We start from the raw sequence: 16,800 nt of genomic DNA, 5'->3' as shown, positions 1-16,800 counted from the left end.
CATTTTCTCAAGTTGACGCTGTGAGCTGTTAAGAGGGGCAGGAATCCTGGGGTCCTGGCACCCAAGGAAGTTGCTCTGGAGGAAGAACAACCAGCTTTAGACAGGGTGTCTCCGCACAACCCAGCCCTGGCAGTGCCCTCTCCCCAACCCCACCCTGCCCCCAAACCAAAGAGGCCTAGATACCTGGCAAGCCGTAGGTTTGGCACGTGGGTCAAAGATCCGCAGCTTTTTATCCTGAGGACAGAGAAGAAAGGGAGGTCATGAGGGACTCTGTGTTTGCCACAAACGCAGCAGCCCATTCTCAATTTAATCAGGCGCTATATGTAGAACTATGATGCTTAAGTGTCCACAGTATCCTTGCAAGAGAGGATGGAGAGGTAGGCAGAACTTAGTCATGATCCAGTGACCTCCTGGCACCCCGACCTGGTACAGTGGGTACCAGCCAAAGCATAAATAAAAAGTATCATCAACAGTACCCTGGTTCGCACACTTTGCTAAGCCATGGTTTGTTTGTCCAAACACACAACGGCCATCAGCTATAGGCTTGCCATACGTCAGGAAAATTCCTGACATGGCCTGGTTTTGGGGTGCAAAAATGGCGTTGGGGGGATTTTGCTGAATTGGCAAAATGTCAGGGAAAACCTGGATGTATGGCAATGCGATGGAAAAAGCAGCAGAAACAGCTCAAAAAGCTTAAAATCACTTTTTTGGGGTTAGGTTTCTCCTAAAAAGCTGGACAATTTGGGTTTGTTTCCAAAAAAAAAAAAATGCTCAACAATTTTGGTGAACTCCTTAAAAAAGCTCACCAATTTTGCAGGTGTCAGGAATATGGCAAGCCTAATCAGCAGACCAGAATGTGAAACCATAGTTTGAAGCTGACTTAGGAATCTCTGCTTGCATGAATGCTCTGAAACACATTCTCTGGCTTAATTCTGGTTTGCTTCAGTGCCCAGCCCTCGATGCTTGCCGGTCTACAGAAGCAAAAGCCCCCAAAACGCCCAAAAACCCAGAACCTTAAGTGAAACTACACATGGTCCCTTTGCTCATCTGCAAGACTGGTTCTGGTTAGGCATTCCTAAACACACCTGGAAAAGGTTGCAGAGCTTCCTAGGTAATGCTTTCTGTGCTAGCAGATACCACAATGCTTGCAGCAATGGTTCATGCAGGTTACTATTAGTAGATAAAGCCTTTAACAACTTGGGACCAGTTTATCTACAGTATTCCCTTAGTCCACATGCGCCCCCTCCAGGTGGTGGAATGGGCAGGGGTCTACTACACGTGCCACCTTTGTAAGAACCGAGTCGTTCCATGTGGCAGCACCTACACTTTGGAACTCCCTGCCTATTGATACCAAGCCCAGGCCTTCACTGTACTCTTTTTGGTGCGTGCTGAAAACAGGAGGGCCTGCAAGCCGACCCGGATCACAGAACAGCCACACCCCCTGCAATGCTGGATGCTCAGAAAGTTGAGGCGAATTTTAATCCGCTTTCGTCTTTTTAACTTTTCGTATGTTCTGAAGTACGGCTGCGGATTTTTCTCAATTTCATCGTTTCATCTCTCTGCAAACCGCTTTGGGTTTCTTTTGTTTTGTTTTGCAATCAAGCGCCGCATAGATTTTATGAAATAAAGACATTTGAGGAGGTGCTCTTCGTTTTGTTTCCAAGCTGAGAGAAGCCAGCGGCCAGATCGCAGCCGCAGGCTTTTCAATGCGCCTTTTTGCACCAAGCGTGAGTCCTTGGGAGGCGCATTATGTGCGCGTGTTGCGCCACCCAGTGGTCCCTTGTGGTGTAGGCCATTTAAAGCGGTATCACCTTAAGCAGTTCTGGCTTCTTCCCCCAAAGAATCCTGGGAACGGTAGTCTCTTAAAGGGTGCTGAGCGGTGTTAGGAGACCCGTTCCCTTTGCAGAGCTACGATTCTCAGACTGGTTTAACAACCAATCCCTCTTCCCAGGCAACTCTGGGAACTGTAGCTCTGTGAGGGGAACAGGAGGTTCCTAACAACTCTCAGATCCTTTAAAAAACTACAGTTCCCAGGATCTGGGGATGGGGGGAGAGCCATGGTTGCCAAAAGTGGCATGATAAGGTAAAGGTAAAGGGACCATTAGGTCCAGTCGCGGACAACTCTGGGGATGTGGTGCTCATCTCGCTTTATTGGCCGAGGGAGCCGGTGTGCAGCTTCCAGGTCATGTGGCCAGCAGGACTAAGCTGCTTCTGGAGAACCAGAGCAGAGCATGGAAACACCGTTTACCTTCCCACCAGAGCGGTACCTATTTATCTACTTACACTTTGACGTGCTTTCGAACTGCTAGGTTGGCAGGAGCTGGGACTGAGCAACGGGAGCTCACCCCGTCGCAGGGATTCGAACCGCCGACCTTCTGATCGGCAAGCCCAAGGCTCTGTGGTTTAACCCACAGTGGCGTGTTACTGCTTGTTTATTTACTAAATTTATAGCCCTCCCCAGGTCATCCTCACAACAGCCCTGCATGGTAGGCTCAGCGGAGAGATGGTGACTTGGCCCAGAGCCACCCAGGGAGTGGGCTCTCCCACTGTGCCACACTCTATAGGGCAGGAGCAAAGAGGGCGCAAAACAGCACAGAGATCTGTGGAAGCAGCGGAGTCCCTTTTGCTGGCTCCCCTTATTTCTTCCAGCTGCTCCTTCCGGCCACAGACCTTTCTTGGTCAGAAGCAGCAGCAGCAAGATGCCTGGCATCGCAGCAGGAGCAAAGTGGGTCACGGCGCAGCGGTTGGAGCCCGAGGAGGATCACTTGACCGTCACCCGCTGACCTGAAGGGCAGCTTCACACACATACACACACACACACACACACACACACACTGGCCCCTTGAGCCCCAGCACCTGGTCTACTGCACACCTTGCAGGACGTGCCCAGCAGACAGCCATCAGGTTTCCAAGCCAAACTCTGGACCTGGTCATCGTGAGGCTCCAGCTCTGCAGGGAAAGATAAGAGATGAGATAAAGTTCCTGGCAGGCGCCACTCGTGGAGCAATCTGATCGCCTGGCCTGAGAGCGGGCAGAATAACAGGGCAGCAAAGTGCAATGCAACCGGCACCTGCAGATGATGCTTCCAGGAGGCTGAGGAAGAGGCAGGCCATCACTGCCCTCCCCGACATCTGCCTTTGCTGCTGTCAGCTTCCTCTGGAGTAATAATAAATAATAATACGTTTTTATTTATACCCCGCCCTTCCCGGTTCAGAAAACCAGGCTCAGGGTGGCTAACAACAAATTTAAAACACTTAATTGATGCAACAAAAAACAGCATAAAATGCTATTTTGCAATAAAGAATTGTTTTAATAAAAATTATTATTATTATTAGCATGTTTCAGTTAGTCAGACAGAGGGCCTTCTCAGTAGTGGCGCCCATCCTGTGGAACGCCCTCCCTTCAGATGTGAAGGAAATAAGCAGCTATCTTAACTTTAAAAGACATCTGAAGGCAGCCCTGTTTAGGGAAGTTTTTAATATTTAGTGCTGTATTGTTTTTACCACTCGATTGGGGGAAACTCAGCCAGATGGGCAGGGTATAAATAATAAATTATTATTATTATTATTATTATTATTATTATTATTATTATTATTATTATTATCATCCAGTCAGAGGCCATCTCCTCCTCTGGGATCCTTTTCTGTCCTGAGGGAAATCATCTGGCTCCCAGGGCTGCAAGGAGAGGAGGACAAGGCTTTGCATTGTGCTGAGAAGGAGGAATTGCTACTCGGGAACAGTAATTCCATCCCAGAGTCCGGCTGCCTCCGCTTGGAGCTTGCAGACCTTGTGGCCGGTTGCTAGGCAACAGGGCCTCCTTGCGGGTTCCCGTTTCCTGTTCACACAACATTCCTGGCCTGGGGGGGGGGCGCGACAAACACCACCTGCCCCTTCTTCCCAGCATCTCACCGGAAATGCAAATCTGGTTCCTGCCAGCTGTTTTGGAACTACAACTCCCACCAACCCCAACCAGGGCTTGCTGAGGCTGATGGGAGTTGTAGTTCCAAACAGCTGGAAGGCAACCATTGGGAAAGGAATGTCCTTGACCTCTTCCCCCAACATCTGTTTGCTCAGAGAAACAGAGGGGAAGGGGTGGGGACACAAGGGGCTTTTAACCCCACCCCAGAGCTCCCTGTGACACCCCACACCACCCCTTTTGCCAGGGGTCAAAGGTCAGTGCTCAGCTAGCCTGCCACGATGCACCTGTAGCTCCCTTTACCTTTATTCTGCTTCCAAGCAGAGTTGGAGGGGACCTCCAGAGGTCATCAGGCCCAACCCCCTGGCAATCCCTGACAGAATATTCGGAATGAATTCAGAATATTTAGCAGAAGACTCGTTGGAAAGCGCAGAGTGCCCCTCTTCAGCTGAAAGAGACCAGTGGTAGCGGGTGCGAAAGGCGGCCTGAGGCAACCCCAGAGAGCCACCGGCTTGGGTGGGCAGTCTTGGCCTAGAGGGGCAAACAGTCCGAGTTGGCGCAAAGCAGCCGATGGAGACAAGCCGTCCCTGGCAGAGGGGGGAACTTGGGCCATTTCCCCTCCTGCCCTTCCCAGTCCCATTATAGGAATTCTAAGGTTATATATATATCTAAGGATATATATATATCTAGAATGTTCATAAATGTACAAGGCAAACACATACGTAAGAATATAAACCATGTGTCTGAAATGGTAATGGTAAAGGTAAAGGTAAAGGTAAAGGTACCCCTGCCCGTACGGGCCAGTCTTGACAGACTCTGGGGTTGTGCGCCCATCTCACTCAAGAGGCCGAGGGCCAGCGCTGTCCGGAGACACTTCCGGGTCACGTGGCCAGCGTGACATCACTGCTCTGGCGAGCCAGAGCCGCACACAGAAACGCCGTTTACCTTCCCGCTAGTAAGCGGTCCCTATTTATCTACTTGCACCCGGGGGTGCTTTCAAACTGCTAGGTTGGCAGGCGCTGGGACCGAACAGCGGGAGCGCACCCCGCCGCGGGGATTCGAACCGCCGACCTTTTGATCGGCAAGCCCTAGGCACTGAGGCTTTTACCCACAGCACCACCCGCGTCCCTGTCTGAAATGGTACAGGAGAGCAATCCTGAAGCCATTTTGACTCTCCCAAATTGACCTCAAATATTTCTCTGCAAGGAGGAAGGAAATGGGAAAAGCTTTCCAATGGTCTTTGAAGGGCTTACACCTGTAAATACAGTCTAGGAAGTATCTGTTAAGCTGAGCAAAGTTATCAATATGCACAAGAGATTCAGGAACTAAGTATCTTTCAAATCAGAACCAGTGAAGGTCCTGTGTGAGTGTCTGGAGGCGGTTGGAGGATGGATGGCAGCTAACAGATTGAGGTTGAATCCTGAGAAGGCAAAAGTACTGTTTTGGGCAGACAGGGAGTGGGCAGGTGTGGGGGACACCCTGGTCCTGAATGGGGCAACTGGGAGTCATTTTGGACTCACAGCTGTCCATGGAGGCACAGGTCAATTCGGTGTCCAGGGCAGCTGTCTCCCAGCTCCACCTAGTATGTAGGATGAGACCCCACCTACCCTTAGACTGCCCCGCCAGAGTGGTGCATGCTCTGGTTATCTCCCGCTTGGACTACTGCAATGCGCTCTGCATGGGGCTACCTTTGAAGGTGACCCGGAAGCTACAACTAATCCAGAATGCAGCTCCGGGGTACCCCATAAGGAAAGAAGGAGCAGGTTTTTCTTATAATACCCCCAAGCTGAAAGTGCCCCCCCACCGCGGAGCTCACCTGCCAGAGTCTGCCGATGCCCCACATCCCAAACCTTCACTGCCTTCTGGGCCCCACTGGCCAGGATGCTGTCTGCCGTGGGGTGGAAGAGGAGAAGGTCCACTGGCCGGCCCTCCGGCCCCAGGGCAATGTGGGGGGAAGACGAGAGGTCCTGGCCGGGGTCCAGGAGGCGCCACACCTTCACCTGCAGAGAAAGAGGCCAGGAGCAAAGGTCCATCCGTCACCCTGGGAGAAGATGAACCCCGACCCACGGGGGGGGGCAGCAAAGTGGGGGAAGCGCAGCAAAGCCAAGCAGAGACCTCCAGTCAAGGGATGGAGAAAAGAAATGTCCCATCTTCGCTTATAAAGTGGTATTAATACTCCTCTAAAAGGTCATGGCTTGAATTAGTGCCGGATTTACGTATAAGCTGAACAAGCTATAGCTTCGGGCCCCACTCTCTTGGGGGCCCCCAAAAAATTTAAAGGAAAACTGGATGTACATTTCCAAAATATAAGATAAAAAAGAAATAAAATAAAACCTACATACAGCAACAGTGTTTTGTGTTGTGTAGGCTCCTATGAATTACCATTTAGCATATATTCAACACACACAAAACAGCGGCAATTTGTTGTTGACAAAGGACAGCTGGACATAAAAAGGGCCCATTACTTTCAGCAGCTTAGGGCCGCATCAAACCTAAATCCGGCCCTGACTTGTATCCTGGGAACTTTAGTTTGTTATGGTTTCTGGGCATTGTTAGGAGGCTCCCATCATGGCGCTACAATTCCCAGAGTGGTTTAACAGTCAATCGTATGTCCCAATGAACTTTATATTTAATAAAACGGTAATAATACCACCTTGAGATGTTTTTACTGGCACCTGACTCCATGCATTCCTTTTCTGGGGAAGGGGAGGGGTCCTACTGTAGGAACTGCACCAAGGTCACCTTAATCCAGACTTGTGTGCCCCCCCTCCAGGCCCACAGCCCTCTCCAGAAGCAGCAGCAATGGGGCAAAGGTCTTGGGGGCTATTTCCTCTCTCAGCCCCCCACTCACAGATGGAGCCTGGAAGGGTCTTCTCTACAACCTCCCAGGGTCTTGGGGGGGGTCTGCCAAAGGAGGACCCCTTCACTGAGCACTCACCACTTCATCGGCTGAACATGTGGCCAAGAGCTGCTCGTCAAAGGGAGAGAAGTCAAAATCTGTCACCACATCTGGGCAAGAGAGAGAGAGAGAGAGAGAGAGATCATGTTTCTTCTTTGCATTTTGTTAACTATTTTCAGAATAGCATCTAGGTACAGAATAAGAAAAAAGGTCTTCAGTAGTACAGATGTTGCGTCAGCTGAATGCAATACATCAAGTAACAACACACAACAAAATGTATTGGGGGGGGCTATTGGGCTGTTGGGTGGCACTGTGGGTTAAACCACAGAGCCTAGGACTTGCCCATCAGAAGGTTGGTGGTTCAAATCCCTGCGACAGAGTGAGCTCCCGTTGCTCGGTCCCTGCTCCTGCCAACCTAGCAGTTCGAAAGCACGTCCAAGTGCAAGTAGATAAATAGGTACCACTCTGGCGGGAAGGTAAACGGCGTTTCCGTGCGCTGCTCTGGTTCGCCAGAAGTGGCTTAGTCATGCTGGCCACATAACCCAGAAGCTGTACCCTGACCATTAGGTCCAGTCGCGGATGACTCTGGGGTTGCGGCACTCATCTCGCTTTATTGGCCAAGGGAGATTTACAGATAAACATATGTGGCACATATTTGGGAAAACAAAAGGCTCAGGATTAAACCCTACACAAATCTGGAGTCCCTAAAACGGCTGGATGATGCCCTTTACACCTCCTTCTGGCAACTCCTGCAGCCAAGAGTCTTGCTCTGCTTTCCTTTGGACCACAGCAGTGCAGCCGGGAGCAGGGCCTTGTCATCTGGGCAGCCCAGGACCTCCAGGCACACTGCCCAGGCTCACACCCCAGAAATGCAAGCATAATTTTACTTCTCTCACTATTTAATTTTTAAAAAAACATTTTATTCCGATGTTTTGAGCTGTTCTCATTTTTACCTGTAAGCCAACTGTCAGGGGGAAAGGTGGGGTATAAAATAATAATAAATAATAATAATAATAACCACCTCCATCTCGAGGGCAAGTGGTGTTGGGGGGGGGGTGGACCTGGCACAGAAATCGGCCGCCTGGCTGAGGCATCTGGCCTGCCCTGGAAAAGTAGGTCGCTGCGTCATTTTCCGTTTCCACAGGCCTGCAGCAGATGCAAGCCGGCAGCGGGAGACTCGTGCCAGCTGCCTCGGGAGAGCAGGGCTCATCCTGCGCCCAGGCAGGCAGGCAGGCAGGGACCAAGAGTCTCTTCCCTGCTTGTGCCCCTCTCTCGACTGGGCTTAACTGGGACTGAACAGTCTCAAAACAACAGCCAGGCTTAAAAGAGGGAATTGGAGAAGCCGGGAACAAGGGGAAGCTGGAGACACACGAGCCAGGAGGAGGTGGGGATTTCAGGGCAGGAAATATGAATCTCAGGTGCCTATAAACTGGCAGAATTTACTATATCATTGCAGGGGGCTATGACTCTATGACTTTTGCTGTATTTGTGACGTTCAGCCTGTTCTTTTAGTTGCTGGTTTGCTGATAGCAGATCATAATTGTTTCACCGAAGTTTCGTTATTTCTATTATATGATTTACGCCTGTGATGTTTTGTCGCTGTTATTTATTAAGCCGCTTTGGGATTCGCGTGAAACGGAAGCGGTGCAGAAATACAGTCAAATCCATTGTATATTTATCATCATCACAAGCGTAACGTTTGGTAAACTCTTTACGTTTGCTGTAAATCTCCGACGGCACCTTGACGTTTCCGTTCTGTAATGGTGGCGTGAATTTAACGAAGTTTCTGAAAAGGAAGCTGGTTCCTCGCCTACGCCAACCCCACTCCATCGTCCCACCTAGGCAGGCTCCAGCCCTGCCCAGGTGCCAAGCTCACCTGAGTGGCAGCCCAGCTGTGAAACGACCCTCTGGGATCTCTTCTGGCTCTCCAAGGGCACAAGGCCCAGCACACCTGGAAGGGGAAGGAAAGAGACAAGTCACAGGGAGACCAGATACATGCATTGGGGGGGGGGCAGATGGGTGCAATACATGAGGGGTGGGGTGGAATTTTCAAACAGGGAACTCTCCCAGTCCTAATGGGTGACGTTGAGGCAACAAACATTGCTAGTTTTTTCTATGCAGGGTAAGACTACAGTAAACTGGGTTTTAACGCATCCCCAATAAACAGAATTTCACTTTTGTTGGCTATTTGCAGATTAGTTGTGCTGCAGAAGGCATGCTGGGGAGACCACACATTACAAGGAATGCTAAAATAAATTTTGCTAGGTTTGCATAACAAAAACAAAAACTCCTTTTACAAAAAATCAGTAAGCATGACCCATCCACCAGGGTACTGAGACAGCTAGGTGCTGCTCTTTATATACTATGCCCAACAGCTTAATTAACATAACTTAACAGCACCTGCTATACTGCTTCACAGCTGTAAAACTAGGTCATGTTATTTGCTCTGGCCTTTAAAGAAATACACATCTTGTGGAACAGTAATGAACCTTCAAATTTAAAGAGAACATTCAACACCTTTTAGTTCTTTTTCAGTTTCACTAATAACCTTTGGCATGATACTACAACAGGCTTCCTCAACCTCGGCCCTCCAGATGTTTTGAGACTACAATTCCCATCATCCCTGACCACTGGCCCTGCTAGCTAGGGATCATGGGAGTTGTAGGCCAAAAACATCTGGAGGGCCGAGGTTGAGGAAGCCTGTGCCAGAAGCTGCACAAATGTCCTTCAGGAAACAGCCCCCGTCACCAGAAACAAAGTCATTGTATGGGACAGAACCGGGAAGATACAAGGCATGCCCATAGGAAAGTTCTCCAAACCAGTGTTCTAGAAATACACACATGCGCTCTGTGTTGGCACATTGCAGCTTACAGGCAACTTAGCTAGACTCCCGTCTTGTTCATCTTGGTAAGGCATGTGTCAACACAACAGTATCAACAGTGTAAAGCAGGGGCCAGCAAACTTTTTCAGCAGGGGGCTGGTCCACTGGCCCTCAGACCTTGTGGGGGGCCGGACTATATTTGGGGGTGGAATATGAACAAATGCCTATGCCCCACAAATAACCCAGATATGTATTTTAAATAAAAGGACACATTCTACTCATGTAAAAACATGCTGATTCCCGGACCGTCCGCGGGCTGGATTTCGAAGGCGATTATTGTGTTTACACTTAATTTTCTTTCTCGCACATATTCTGCAAACCGCCCTGAGACCCCCAGGTATAGGGCAATACAGTGGTACCTCGGTTTACAGACTTAATCAGTTCCAGAAGTCTGTTCTTAAACCGAAACTGTTCTTAAACTGAGGCTCACTTTCCCTAATGAGGCCTCCCGCCGCCGGTGCCCTTCCACTGTTCAGCTTCCGTTCTTAGACTGAGATAAAGTTTGCAAACCGGGACACTACTTCTGGTTTTGCGGAGTTCGTAAACCGAATTGTTTGTAAACAGGGCTGTTCTTAAACCAGGGTACCACTGTATATAAATAACAACAACAACAACAACACAATCTCAAGATATATAATCTAATCGCCAATTGGCACCTTAGGCCTAGGTGTTAGTGGTTGCTTCTTTACTTCTTTGTATTTTAAAGAACAAATCTCAAAGTGGTTTACAACACATTAAAACATCAAATCAAACAACCCAGAATAAAACAAGGTAAATGTTTCAAATCCTTCTCTAAGTGACATTTTGCTTTCCCCAGCTGCCAACCTGGCATGCAGAGATCTCCACGTGGTCGCAGTGGGACCCACAGCAGTCGCAAAACGCGCCCGGCTCATTTCTAACTCCGCAGGCAGCCCCTTGCGAGCATCTGCCAGTGACTGAAGGAGCCCACAAAGGGCACTGCGGACCCTGTCCCAGAAGGGACCTTTGGATTCTGCACAGCCAGTGCCTGGAAGGGGCATCCAGCCCCAGGTAAGAGGGTGACAGGTGGTGCTGGGGAGAGCCTTTCTTCAGCAAGAGGGCTGCATTCCCTTAAGGACAGACTTCTGAGGGCCACACGCCAAGGGCAGGTGAGGCCGGAGGCCAAAGAGGGCAGAGCCAGTGCATTTTTTCTAAAAAAAAATGTTTAGGGGTACTCTCATTTTCCTACTCATACAGTGGTACCTCGGGTTACATTCGCTTCAGGTTACATACGCTTCAGGTTACAGACTCCGCTAACCCAGAAATATTACCTTGGGTTAAGAACTTTGCTTCAGGATGAGAACAGAAATTGTGCTCCAGTGGCACGGCAGCAGCAGGAGGTCCCCTTAGCTAAAGTGGTGCTTCAGGTTAAGAACAGTTTCAGGTTAAGTACGGACCTCCGGAACAAATTAAGTACTTAACCCGAGGTACCACTGTATTGAAATACTGCCCCTCAATGAGGCCAAACTTAGATTCACAAAATGTTTAGGGGTATGCATACCCCTGGGGAAAAAAGCACTGGGCAAAGCAACTGGTGTAAATCAGACCTGTGTGTAACTTCTGGCTGCAGAGAAAGCCAGAGGTTTCTACACCCCTGCTGCACCCAGGCAAGGAAGAGGAACCTTCTCAATTCAGGGATGTGTTCTTGGGGGTTGGGGTACAGCAGGTGCCATGAGCTCCAGAATGAGAGGCCAGCAAGGCTGCATTCAGCGCCCCAGGAATGAGGTTCCGCACCCCTGCCTGTGCCCAGCCCAGGTGAGTCCCCTTGGGACATGTTCTCCAACCCCTGCCCCTCAGGTAAAGGGGGCAGGTATCTCCCCTGCTCTTCCCAAGAGTTTCTAAGGCCTGGAGACGCCGGGAGGTTCAAGCAGGAACCTTTGGGAGAGGGTAGGGCACAAGGGGAAGCCCAAGCCCACCAGCAGCGGCAGGAAGCAGGAATGGCAAGGTGGCACACCCATCCCTTTTCACGAGCCTCCTGGGAATGCCTCTTCCCCTGGCAACTGGACCTCCCAAGGCGTTTCCCATCCTCGTGCAACTGGGACTTTCCCTGCTGCCAGGTGCCAGCTCCCAACAGTTCCCACATGCCTGCACAGGTTGGCGCAACCTCTCTGCCCGGTCGAAGTGCACCGTGCAAGTGTGCCCCACGGAGAGTAGCGGAGCCACCACCTGCAGGGCAGGGCAGGGCAGGGCAGGGCAGGGCAGGGCAGGGCAGGGCAGGGCCTCGCCCACAGCTTACCTGCCGAGTCTGTGTGGAAGGCAATCCAGCGGCTGCCAGCCTTGATGTGGTTTGCCGAAGCAGCCGGGAAGCCGGCTCGGAGGTCTCCAATCCAGGCCTGCAACACAGGAGAGACAGAAGGCACAAGTGAAGGGAGGGGGAGAGCCATTCCCTGCCCCACAGCTCAGCGAGGAAAGGGAACCACCCGCAGCTCTGCCACATCCTTCTTCCCCAAACCAAAGCTGGGAGAAAGAGAGGGAAAGAGACACTGCAGCTTTTTCTCTCGTTCCTGCAGAGCAGCAGGGATCTTCTTGCAGAGTCAGAGGAGGAGAAGCATCTGCACCCCAAGCCCAGGGGACAGAGGGGGGTCCTGCATCCATCCCAGATCAAAGACCCAAACGAACTTCTCCACTCCCATCGTTCAGCCCAGACACTGAGGTCCAGCTCCGAGGGCCTTCTGGCAGTTCCCTCCCTGAGAGTAGTGAGGCTACAGGGAACCAGGCAGAGGGTCTTCTCGGTGGTAGCACCCGCCCTGTGGAAAGCCCTCCCATCAGATGTCATGGAAATGAACAACTGAAGGCAACCCTGTATAGGGAAGCTTTTAATGTTTATTGTTTTATCATGGTTTTAATATTCTGTTGGGGGCCGGCCAGGGTGGTTGGGGAAACACAGCCAGATAGGCATGGTATAAATTTATTATTATTATTATTATTATTATTATTATTATTATTATTATTATTACAAAGCAGAGGGCCGCCCCCCACAGGGAAGTAGAGGAAAGACTGTGAGCTTTTGCAAAGGGGTTGCCAACTATTACCGGGCACCCAAAAGTGGAAAGGACACGCCCAACGGAGCAAGGCACCTCCCCATGCGCTTAGCGCAATCCGTGACTCCTTCTGTCCTTATCCCAGCTGGGAAGAGAGCCAGTGTGTACATTCCAACACATGTGTGCACTGTGCGGCCCATTTTTGGAGGATAGATGGGGGCTAACAGGTTGAGGTTGAATCCTGACAAGATAGAAGTACTGTTTCTGGGGGACAGAAGGCAGGCAGGTGTGGAGGACTCCCTGGTCCTGAATGGGGTAACGGTGCCCCTGAAGGACCAGATGCGCAGCCTGGGAGTCATTCTGGACTCACAGCTGTCCATGGAGGCGCAGGTCAATTCTGTGTCCAGGGCAGCTGTCTACCAGCTCCATCTGGTACGCAGGCTGAGACCCTACCTGCCTGCACAGTGTCTTGCCAGAGTGGTGCATGCTCTGGTTATCTCCTGCTTAGACTACTGCCATGCGCTCTACGTGGGGCTACCTTTGAAGGTGACTCGGAAACTACAACTAATCCAGAATGCAGCAGCTAGACTGGTGACTGGGAGCGGCCGCCAAGACCATAGAACACTGGTCCTGAGAGACCTACGTTGGCTCCCAGTATGTTTCCGTGCACAATTCAAATTGTTGCTGCTAACCTTGAAAGCCCTAAGCGGCCTCAGCGCAGTATACCTGAAGGAGCGTCTCCACCCCCACCGTTCTGCCCGGACACTGAGGTCCAGCTCCAAGGGCCTTCTGGCGGTTCCCTCCCTAAGAGAAGTGAAGCTACTGGGAACCAGGGAGAGGACATTTTCGGTGGTGGCACCCACCCTGTAGAACAGCCTCCCATCAGATGTCAAGGAAATAAACAACTATCTGACTTTTAGAAGACATCTGAAGGTAGCCCTCCCTCCCTCCCCTTTGCCTGTGGTCTCCTCCACCCCAAACCGCACGGGAGGAAAACAAACTGCCAGGCAACGGAGCTCCCAGCATTTCTTCTTCCTCCATCCACATCCCTCCCTGCAGCTCCCTGGTGGATGGTGTTCCAGGCAGATGCTCAACAGGGAGGGCTAAAGCCTTACATCATATGTTCCTAGAGCAGAAGGGAACCAAGTCAAGGTTGACGTGTGCGCAGCTTCTGTGGCCAAATTCCAAAGCCTCAAACTTTGATGTGGAAGAATTGTAGCAAACGCAGCTTCTCCCATCACTGGATCTGAGTGGTGGGAGAAGCTGCAGCTCCCAGAATTCTCCCTTCCTATGAAGAAAGGACCAGGAAGACCTGCGGGAAGCTGCTTGAGAAGGCGGGGGGGGGGGCTGGCTTCTTCATGACAAAAAGTGGGTTTAAAAAATGACCCTGAGATTATGCGCGGGAATTCTCCGCATGCCCCAGCTCTGCCCACCTGCCCTTTGGCGCTCAGTCTCCAGCAGCAGTCCTCAAAAACTGCACAGCGGCAACACAAAGGGAGGCTTGTTGGCTGCCTGGTTTTATTCCGCTTAAAAATAGGCTCTTTCATGCAACTTCTGCTACACACACCAGCAAAGCAGTTCTCACACTTCCAGCAGGCAGAGGAGGTTGCCCAGGCAACAGAAAGCCTGACATTTCCCTGGTTCTGCAATATTCTATTCTATTATATTAATAATAATAATTCCTGCAGTCATTGAAATTTCAGGGCATTCATCCGATTCTGGCCTTTAGGCCTGAGAAGTCATCCATGCTGCACTGGTGGTGCCACCACACAGGGGGCCCTGCTGAGAGCTCACAGTCCGAACCGCATGAGGCAGCACATACAAGAGGGGTGCCGCTCAGACTCGCAAGAGGGGGCAGAGGGAAGGGGGCAGGGAGGCAGGCTGCCCCCAAGGCTGTCAGGGGGCTCCCTCCCAAGGCCTGTGTTCTTCACAGCCAGCCACTTTGCTCTGCGCAAACTAAAAAGTGACACAATTTTGGGGGCCTCCTGGGCACCCAAACATCTGTCTGGTTTGTGGGCGGTGCCCTGGAGGCCACCCCAAAATGCTTCCCCTTAAGGAAGGGGCGCAGCCCAGTGGGAGGACACCTGCTCTGCATGCAGAAGATCCTGGGCTCAGCACCCTGTTGCAGGAACACCACTTCCTATTAAAATAAGCACAGAATTTCAAAGCTTTCTGAGCCTTTTCACGTCCACTTTTCCAGCCTCTAAGCTCCTGTCTAAGAGCAGCAGGGGACAGAGAAAGAAGCCCAAGATGACCGCCTGTTTTAGAGACTACCCTGGACTAGGTGGGCCAAGGCCTGAGGCTCAGGATACAGACCCCCCCCTCCACTCAGGATGAGGGCAAATGGAAACGGGTTGCCCAGGGTTGCTCAAAGCAGATGAGAGAGGGCGCAAGGCTGCGGCACTCCCCAGATCGCAGGCAAAGTAGCAGCTCCTGAGGGGGCTTTCTGCCCCCCCCCCTGCATTGCAAGGAGTTGGACTAGCTCAGTGTTCCCCAACCTTGGGCCTCCAGCTGTTTTTGGACTACAACTCCCCAACTGTACAATTCCATGATTTATGGGACTCTCCGTCCTGGGAGGTTTTGAAGCTGAGGTTGCGTGGCCACCTGCCACGGATGCTTCCGCTGAGATTCCTGCTTTGCCACGGGTCGGACTAGATGACCCCGGGAGGTCCCTCCCGACTCTACAATTCTATGATGATAATGATCATCATCGTCATTCCATAGGAGGGAAAGGAGGCGGGGCTTCAGCCCAAGGCAAGCCCCTCCCCCCGCCCCCCGATTCTGCAGGCGCCACCTTCCCCCCTTGGCCCCCGAGGAGGAAGCCGGCTGCAAGCCCGGAGAGCAGCTGCGCTGTGCACAGGATGGGGAAGGCAGAGCGGAAGCCGCGGAAGCCGCAAGGCGCGTCTTGTGACCCACGCCCAGAGCGCGGCTGCCGACGCCCCGAAGGCGCCCCACCTCTTCGGCGGCCGCGGCTCCGAAGGGGTTAACCCCGAGGGCGCCCCCGTTGCTGCCGCCGCCGCCCTGGGCAGGGGAAGGAAGGAAGGGGTGCCCGCCGGGCGTCCGGGCGCGCGCCGGCTGGTGGGCAGCGGGAGTCCCCGGGGGCGCCCCCGGGCAGAGGGTGCCAATGGGGAGCAGGGCATCCCGGGGGTGGGTGGGGAGATCGGGGGCAGCGGAGCCAAGACCCCGGAGGCAGGTGCGGGCGGAGGGCAGGGAGGGCGGCGATCGGGGCCCTTCCCGTCGGGGCGCCGGCTGCACCCACCTCCTTGCGGGCCACCCTGGCCTCCGCGTGGCGGAATTTGGACACCTTGAAGCGATTCATGCTCAGCCTCCCGCCGCCGCCGCCGCCGCCGCCCGGGCTCCGATCCGAATCGCCGCCAAGCCCCGCCCGGCCGTCCCGCCTCCTCCGCCGCCTCCTCCTCCTCCTCTGCCGCTGCTCCGGGGACTGAGCACCATCCGGCGCCCAGGAGGAAGGAGGAGCCGGGCGGAGGGGCGCTTTCGCCCGGGAGGCGCCGCGCAGGTACGACGGTGGCGCTTCCACCTGGAAGGTTTGGGGAGAAAGTCCTGCCGCCCAGGCCAGCACACGGGGGGCTCTCGCCCTTCCCACGCGCCCCAGTTTGATCCTGACAACAACCTTGCCAGGTAGGCGAGGCAAAAGAAGCCCAACCCACCCGCGAGAGGATGCCCTGGCGAGCTTTACAGCTGAGAAGGGATTTGTTTATGAACGAAAAGATTAGGCACCGCCTTTGTGTCCTAGAACCTGACGCTCAATTTTAAAGCCATCATTTTAACAATCATTTTATTTACTTATTAAATTTTATATACCTCTCTCCCTCTGTGGAACACAGGGTGTCTTGCAGCAAGAGGAGGGGTCAGCAAGCTTTTTCAGCAGGGGGCCGGCCCACTGTCCCTCAGAACTTGTGGGGGGCTAGACTATATTTGGGGGGGGGATGAACGAATTCCAATGCCCCACAAATAACCCAGAGATGCATTTTAAAATCTACTCATGTAAAAACACGCTGATTCCCAGACCATATGCAGGCCAGATTTAGACGTCGATTGGGCCGGATCCAGCCCCTGGGCCTTAGTTTGCCTACCGATGAGCAAG

General features: G+C 52.4%; 1 protein-coding gene across 1 annotated transcript in view; it reads right to left on the bottom strand.

The window, feature by feature from the left end:
* LOC309329095 (coronin-7-like) overlaps positions 1–16,505 on the bottom strand; it is a 100,462-nt gene extending 83,957 nt beyond the window's left edge. Inside the window, 8 exon segments of the mRNA XM_081839624.1 lie at positions 184–234; positions 2,873–2,949; positions 5,733–5,916; positions 6,855–6,925; positions 8,692–8,766; positions 11,951–12,047; positions 15,955–16,091; positions 16,094–16,505. Of these exon segments, the coding sequence (XP_081695750.1) occupies positions 184–234; positions 2,873–2,949; positions 5,733–5,916; positions 6,855–6,925; positions 8,692–8,766; positions 11,951–12,047; positions 15,955–16,091; positions 16,094–16,148 (747 nt within the window). The 5' untranslated portion in view covers positions 16,149–16,505.
* Between the last annotated feature and the right edge of the window lie 295 nt (positions 16,506–16,800).

The sequence above is a fragment of the Podarcis erhardii genome (assembly GCF_964252035.2).
Source record: "Podarcis erhardii genome assembly, chromosome: 14".
NCBI lineage: Eukaryota > Metazoa > Chordata > Lepidosauria > Squamata > Lacertidae > Podarcis > Podarcis erhardii.
The sequence above is the reverse complement of the archived record's forward strand: the minus strand, read 5'-3'. Positions and strand labels throughout refer to the sequence as shown.